Source organism: Electrophorus electricus, chromosome 4, assembly GCF_013358815.1.
Source record: "Electrophorus electricus isolate fEleEle1 chromosome 4, fEleEle1.pri, whole genome shotgun sequence".
Lineage (NCBI taxonomy): Eukaryota > Metazoa > Chordata > Actinopteri > Gymnotiformes > Gymnotidae > Electrophorus > Electrophorus electricus.
Window position 1 is genome coordinate 1,287,919 of NC_049538.1, and position 8,318 is coordinate 1,296,236.

General features: G+C 36.5%; 1 protein-coding gene across 1 annotated transcript; it reads right to left on the minus strand.

Annotated features, from left to right (window-relative positions):
• Positions 1–482: 482 nt before the first annotated feature.
• LOC118241145 (cytosolic phospholipase A2 gamma-like) lies at positions 483–8,104 on the minus strand. The gene is made up of 13 exons (XM_035525059.1): positions 8,000–8,104; positions 7,394–7,536; positions 6,915–7,113; positions 6,697–6,802; positions 6,203–6,343; positions 5,739–5,837; positions 5,303–5,392; positions 5,097–5,171; positions 4,694–4,813; positions 3,707–3,787; positions 2,018–2,172; positions 796–961; positions 483–643 (listed from the first exon to the last, which is right to left on the minus strand). Exons 2-13 carry the CDS (start codon positions 7,483–7,485, stop codon positions 483–485), a joined length of 1,485 nt encoding a protein of 494 aa, XP_035380952.1. The 5' UTR covers positions 7,486–7,536; positions 8,000–8,104.
• Between the last annotated feature and the right edge of the window lie 214 nt (positions 8,105–8,318).

The following is an 8,318-nucleotide window of genomic DNA, read 5'->3' on the forward strand; positions in this document are numbered from 1 at the left end:
TGAGCTTTATTTATGATAATAAACCATCACAAATGCAGCAATGATATAACAGACAATTCATATTTTAAAAATCAATTAAACTAAACAACTTTGCTCCTCTATAAACAATTAAACTGAAGCAACTCTGTTGCTCAACTGAGGGAGTTATAGACAAAATGTTCTAGAATTCTAAAGCAATACATATGCACCTAAATATCCATACATGAAAGATTTGATTGTGTAGTAGTATTCATATATGTCAGTTACTTAAAAGCAATAATAAACTGAATTCCCTGCACCAACAATAAGTTGAATACCTTATCCTAGAGCTAATGGTGAAAGAGAAACAAAAAATAATTCAAACATGATCTATTTAATCAGGCACAACATATTTATGATCACGTGTTGATTGATTAACACATATCTTGTTGAATATCCAGTTACAAATGTATATACCATCACATTCTCCAAAATCATGTTCAACCTGGTCATGGGTTTCTTGTCTAATTCTTCTTTCTTTGAATGACTTCTTCTATCTCCTTCAGGAGTTTCTCCTTTGTGTTTTTGATGTTTAGACCAGCTTTCTCCAAAAGATCACTGATCATTTCCTCCCTGTAAACCAAGTAAACGGTCTTGTATTTTTTTCCCCACTTCTTAACTTCACCTGAGGAAACACAGACATTGATCATGTATAACTCTGCCATGTTTGTTACTTCATTTCAGGATTTGAGAAACATGTGGTTTGTGCTCATATCTTGCATGCACAGTGAAGCTAGTTACACTTATGGAGGTTTGTTTACTGTATATTATAGTTACCTTTACAGTTAACAGCATTAAAAAGAGGCATGTGAATCACAACTGGAGCATTGGGGTTGTCCTTAAACACATAGAAGTCCTCTGGTTCTTTAATATTTCCTGGGTGTTCAACTGTAGGGAACGGGATCTGAAGATCTTTACACATTTGAGCAGCTTTATCCACTGTCTATAAGGGGGAAAATTTGAATGTTCTTAATTATCTGTGTGTGAGTGTGCACATGTGTTAAACATGTATGACCATATATATGTATTCCTGTTTCTTATATCAGGTCTGTTCCAGTGGCTGTTCTCCCGGACCCACTGCTGACTGACGCAGCCCTGCCTCTGGATCTCCCTGACCCACAGCTGAACGGCACTGCTGCGCTCCTGGACCGCTCTCACATTATTACAGAGTTATAATAAATAATAAATTATAGAGAAAGCAGATTAATAAAAAATAACTTTTTCTAAATGGAATAACACATTTGCCTCTCAAGGCAGATCTGGTGACCCTTACTCCTTGGGAGTTTAACTTTATAAACTAACTGGAGTGGAGGTGTGGCTAAACAATAACAAATCTTAAAACCACCACAAGCATTTGTAAAAAAAAAATTCCAGCTCATGAGATTATATAAGAATCTTGTAGTGAAGATAGATTTTGTTTGTATCTAATTTTTTTTCAAGACTCCTGTATAGTTGTGCTATTAGCTTGGCCAGCTGGTCAATCAGTAGGATAGATGAGGGAGAAGCCTTGTATGAAAATCTAATTTTTATGTCTATTTAGCTAAACTTCTTAAATATTTCAAAATGAGCTAGATTAGAGATTTTCATTCATCTTCTAAACCACGTATTCCAGTTCAGGTGTGTGGGGGACCAGAACCTATCCCAGCAGCAAAGGGCACAAGGCAGGAACTGACCCAGAACACAGCAGGAGTCCATCACAGGGCAGGAACCAACCCAGAACAGAGTCCATCATGAAAATGATATAGCTTTAAAACTGCTAATGGTTTTCAGACCCCAGTGAATAAAATGCCTTAGATAAGTACTCCTGGTTTCTGTTGTGGTCCCTGGGCATAATGTTTTGTAGTTTGTACCTGATAGTTTGGTTTTAACCTTTCTGCTCGCCCTCCTCGTATTTATTTATTTATTTATTTATTTATTAAATAGTTTAGGGAATCTTTAATATTTAAGTGTGTGTGTGTGTGTGTGTGTGTGTGTGTGTGTGTGTGTGTGTGTGCGTTACCTCAAAGGGATCTCCTTCACTGAAATCAAGGGAAATTATGAGGTCAACATTGCGTTCCTTTCTCAGTACAGAGAAATAGGGTGAGTTGACTAACAGTCCAGCGTCCTCATATTGTCTTGTCTTTGACTTAAGGATGCTGGGATGAACTTCATCAACTGTTAATGAAAGATAAATAATACTCATTATATAAGATTAAATTAGTTGTTCAGGCACTGTGTACAATTTCCTCTTTATTTTTGCTTGTGTTACTTCAGGAAATAAAGTTTTCTAGAATGTTCTGAATGTTGTTTAGAATGTTTAAAGCATGTATGTGTGTGTTCTGAGTGTGTGGTTGGAGAAGACAAGGATTGTCTGTAGAAATAGACACTGGAAAATGAATTTAAATATTTGATACTTCATTATTAACTGTTTATTGGGTTATTCACATAAAACTATTATGCCTGATGGATGTATAGAAACAGTTCTCTGGAAAGGCCACCTAATAATCTATATATACACATAATGATTAAGGAATGAAACATGACAAAGATGAAGCAATGAACACTACTAACTAAGGGGCAAGGCAACATGTGGGGAAAGGAGCATAAACACAAGGCACATGGCAACACGTTGGCAAAAAATGAAACAAAACGGAACCATGTGATGAGTGGAATCATGTGGATGGGGTGTAGAAGAGGGGGCTGTTACTAGAACTTGTTGCAATGCGTGCTAATGTGATTACTAAACTAACAGAACCTGTTGTAGTGTGCGCTAATGTGATTATTAATTAAGTTAAGGAGCCATGTTTATTGTCTACTATGCAACAATGGTGGGAGAAAGTGGAGGAAATGAAGCAAGTCAGTAAGGTGCTGGTGAGTCTGTAAGTAGATATGACAGACAGCAATGGTAGCAATGTTGGGCTACAAATGAATGTGGAAGGGTTACTAAAGTGACTGGATGAATCTTAAATTAGGATCTCCCAGATTAAAGATTAAAACAACTCCCTGTGTGAACCAGTGGAGGCCATCATAAAATACGAGTTAGTAACTGAGGTAGACATACTGTGGACTCAACAGAGAGGCTGTCAAACGATGAAACAGTTGAAGTCACTTCAGTCAACTGAGGTTTCATCATTCAATAAATAACACTTTTTTTATTGGTAGAAGTCTGCCAAGAAGATTCTGTTTTGTTATGAATACCTTGCAACCTTGAAACTGGAACAATGAAAATTGTGAACCACGATAAACATGATAAACACTAACAATAATGATAACTACTAAACTGATCTTCTAACCTTTAAATTAGCAGTAGTCTTATTTTTTTTTAACCAGATTATGTAGTCACACACAGAGTAAACAATGGAGATGTGTTTCTGAAAGGTAATCCAAATGTTAATATAAAGGATACATACATGCACGCCACTCATCACCACTCACGCCGCCATCATCTGCCTGTACTACCTGTACATACCACAGCAATTGTTTTTCTAACCTGTCCAGGAAGACTTCCACCAGACGATACACAGGTGAAACAGGGAACACTACCAATGAATGACTGACAAGGGGGCATGGCAACTTGAGGGGAAGGAGCATAAACACAGAGCATGCGTTGACACAAAATGAACACTGGCCATGCAGGGCACCATGCTAAGGGAGACATTACAGAAAAACATAAAACACAAAAATTAAAAGTTGAATTTTTATTTCCCACCTGTCATTTTGTAGAGAAAGTTGTAATGTGTTCCCCAGTCCCATTCATACACTTTCTTCATGCATTTAGCAATCACATTGACTGACAAAATAAAATAGACAGATTAAGGCACTTCTACCAGTTCGTAGTTGTGACTTTCAAAAGGCACAAATTACCAGTGGAAAAAATGAATAGAATTTTATAGAATAAATATTTAGAATGTATAGACTCACTCCAGGACAAGTCCTAATGACTTGGTTGACAAGACCCTGTAACACACATCACATCTGGACAGACCTGCCACCATATTGTCTTGAACTAACATGATCTGTGTTTAATAAATCTGGAGTTGTATGTCAGTTCCTGATGATATTTACTACCAGGCCCTGCCTTTATTACACACTATAGGCTTTGGTAAAATCTATTGATGTTCATAGAACTGATTGAACAGAGTCTGGCTTCTTGAATAAGATTTTATGAATTACCACAGAAGACTTGGTTATTCTAAAACACATCTTAAGAAAATGTAAAGTGTAAATCAGATTATAATGTAATAATGAATTATTTAGATACTTTGATTTTATACTCAGTGGTTTTGTTTGCTTTCTTTAGTACTGTGAAGAAACAATAAGAAAAACAGGAAAGTCAGTTCCTCCAGTGCAATACTTTCTTCACACAGGCTAACTGAATATTAAATGAAAACAAGAAACACACTTTGTGCCATGTACATGTAGAGGAAATACATTACCAAACAACATCACATCACATCGAAATGCCTGCACATTCATGCTCCAAGCTTCAGTTTGACACTGGGGAGTCCCACTTTCTGCTATGTACACACAGAGGAAATGCATTAGCAAAAGAAGTTCCTTGCAAATCCAAGGTTCTGAAACCACTGAATGTCACCCCTTGCTCATTCACATCTGCATAAACTATGAAGCACTAAAATGACAGGGTCATTGTTTAGAAAATCCATCAGTAATGCACAGCTCTGGTGTCACTACTCACCCTCTGTGTTTGGAAACCAGTCAGCGAGACAATCGCACACTTTCAGGGTGTAGTTGCTTAAGATCTCATCTGTGATTGGTTCTTGAAGTTTTACCTCATTTCCTTCTTTATCACACTTTCCTAAAGAAAATGTTTATCATGTATATCTTTTTAAATGGCACTACAAACTAGTGATATGATAATAAACAAATAATAAGACCTTATCATAAAAAGCTATATTGAATATTGGGTCAGCATAACCCCTTAATTAGTAAGTTATTATATTAAATACTTGTTTATTACTTCAGATAAAATGTTAGGAATAAAGTTGTTAGTTTGAATAAAGCATGCACTGTTCTTTATTAAATGTTTATGTGAACACAACCTTTCAGTAATTCATTCATCTTGGTTATGTGTTTTGTACGATCCTTTCCACTGATGAAGTGAAGATTCAACTCCAGAAGGGTCTGCATCACTAGCTTGTCATTATTCACGGACTCTAAAAGAATGAAATAAACAAAAAACAAAACAGCATTAGTTAAAACTAGTTCAGGGCCTTAAATGAGTAATTAACTAATGAATAATTATTTAAATATATATTACTATTAACACATTTACTTTTAACAATACCTTTTTTATTTTCAGAATTGAACTGTGATGCTGTTATTGGGGCAGAATGCAAATGCTGAGTAGAATGACCTTCATTAAAGTCAGAGCACTCTGAAACAGAAAAGAAAGCAGAGCACATTCAATAGGCAGGGAGCAAAACATGAGACAAGCTAAACATGGAATAAACAGACTATTGAACATAGACTAAGACAATAAACACGATAACAAAGAAACATCAATACCAGTAACAAATGACAGCAAATCAAACAAACAATAACCAACCATGAAAAGAGGAAACACAGGACTTAAACACACAGGCTAACAAGAGGAACATCTGAAACTAATAAAAGAAATGAGGAAAGGCAAAATGGTAATCAAAGCTAAACAAGAACATGAGGAACAGCTTAACTAGGAGACTGCAATGCTAGTGGAGGAGAAATGTGACTTGAACACTTACTAGTTGAAAAAGAGCCCACGCATCTGATCAATCTGAGTAGCCACTCAAGAATTGTTTTTTTTACCTCTTTTCCATCAGCGAGTGCACTACCACACAAACCTGCAGATTCAAAAGAAATTAACATTACTGATAACTTTCCTCTTTGCTCCATTACAAACTTACGTACAGTGGGCATGTGATTAAGTTTGAGTCTAATAGTTTAACAACCTGACAATTGCTTGGCTTGTGGTTAAATAATCAATGTTATGAGAATCAACAATATCAGTAATGTTATGAAAAAAAAACTGTAAGAAAGAAAAAGATGAAGAATTGCACAAATGAGAATCACTGTACTATAATGGGTGTAAAGCTCACTCCATAGAGGAAAGGTACTTGTAGACATCTTAGTCTGGTCCTTAATCTTTATGAACAAAAGTCAAGTGTAGGAGTGTGAAGGCTAAAAAGGCCCCTTTTTCAGGTATTACCTTGTAGGTACAGCATGTCACTCTCAGGATGTTCCTCAGTCTTTGCCCCTTTCACAAACCTACTTCCCAAACATTTGGTATCCACAAAGGCTCCAGTGAGGGAGTAGCCACACTCATGTGGAGTGATCTCAAACCAAGAGTCTATAAACAGACCATACTATAAACATTTCATACTATCATACTCATGTGGAGTAATCTCAAACCAAGAGTCTATAAACAGACCATACTATAAACATTTCATACTATCATACTCATGTGGAGTAATCTCAAACCAAGTGTCTATAAACAGAGCATACTATAAACCTTTAATTCTGTCATACATCTATACTTATGGAGTGATCTCAAACAAGCATCTAAACAGAAAATACTATAAACATTTAATTCCACCATACTCATATACCCATGCACACACACACACACACACACACACACACACACACACAAACACATATATAATCACACATACATACACACATAAAAAAAAAAAAAAATACCTTTACACAGTGTGTCATATTTGGACTTCTTGTCAATCACTGTATAGATCGGATATGGGTTATTGTTGTGCTGACCCCTCTGTTCTGTGAGAACATGTTCATCAATCTGCAAAGATATTACAGACTGCAATATTTGTGTTTATATCTTAAATAAGTAAATGAACATATCTCTTCAAAATGTGCTTTCTGACTACTGGATCTGTGGACACTATTCTTACCTCTTTCACTGCATTAGACACAATAAATGATGCCCAGATATCAGTTACACTGAAGTTGTCCTTTTCACACATTTTCTTCAGCTTTTTGTATTGTTCATAGTAGGTGACTTTGCCCTGATCGAGCCTTTTGATGATGTTTTGTTTGACTGTCTCCATTTGGTTGGACCAGTCTGGTTCTTTGTACACTGATGCCATGCACCTTCAGAGGTCAGAGAGAAACACAATGTTTACATTAAAAAAGAAATGTCTGGAATTCTCATATATTTGGATACCCCCATCAAGAAAAGAGATGTTACTGAATTGTTTTTTTTTTTTTGTTGAATGTCTACATTTAATTCATATTTGTGTATGTGCATTTTTGAAAGAGTTTTTTTTATAGAAATGAATGATGTGCCATATTCAGGATGAGCATGTGAGGTGCTGCTCTATGTGTGGACATAACTAAGAAGTTAGAATATCTAGATGTTCAGTATCAGTACCAAGTAGATCCAGAGACGCCACAGAGATACATGATGCAGTCTAGCAGTTTCTCTTCACTCAGCTGGCTCAGTGACCCCAGCAATCCAATCATAGCTCTCTCCCCACCACCAGAGCCCAGCACAGCAATGTTGGGTACCTCGTCCTGTAGTCATTAGAACACACAACATAAACCCACCACACATCTGGGAGACCCCCTGTAAGCCCATGAGTTTCATGTAGCCCATGTAGCACAGGCTTGTTGAAGACCAGGCACATTCACAAATGTAATATGATGGGCAATGTTTTGAAATATGTACAGATATTGTACAGATCTGAAGAGAATGACATAATGTTATCGGTCAGCGCTCCAATGTGACCACCCTATGAGCTGTGTCAGGAGCAGGGGTGTCCCACCCAAATACTAGTTGTAAAACTAAACTAAAGCCACCATGTGTCCCTACAGCACCAGTAAAAACAAGAACAAAAACATGTTTTATATTTATTTGTAGATTAATTGCACTCCCAATATGCTGATTTGAGGAAAGATTCAAATAGGCATAATTATTTGTAGCATAAAGCATAACAATTGTATAAGACTGAGGAATATATTTAAGAATCTGATTTACCACACTGCAGGATATATTGTGCTCCTGAAGACACTGAGGAACAGTCGCTCTCCTTTTGGCCACATGTTGACTCTCATCCTCATTCAGAGAGTGGCCAATTCTCACTTCACTGCTACACACAGTATACAATAACAGGTAAAACAGTCTTGCCCCAATCCTGCTGGTCATGTTTAACACCACCCTTCATATATGGTGTCTTTCACTGTCATGAAAGTGTCTTGGTTCAGTAGATATAACTGAAGTTTTGTTGAGCTGGGCCAATGTAGCATGATCATGCACAGACAGGAATAAGCATTCACAAATACAAAATGTAAATAAA

Excerpts from the sequence above, each read along its gene's own strand:
- LOC118241145 (XM_035525059.1), bottom strand. The coding sequence starts at position 7,485 with ATGATTGGATTGCTGGGGTCACTGAGCCAGCTGAGTGAAGAGAAACTG. Across the intron at positions 6,803-6,914 it reads TGTCTAATGCAGTGAAAGAG|ATTGATGAACATGTTCTCAC; the intron begins GTAAGAATAGTG and ends ATATCTTTGCAG. Across the intron at positions 4,814-5,096 it reads CTTCATCAGTGGAAAGGATC|GAAAGTGTGATAAAGAAGGA; the intron begins GTACAAAACACA and ends CATTTTCTTTAG.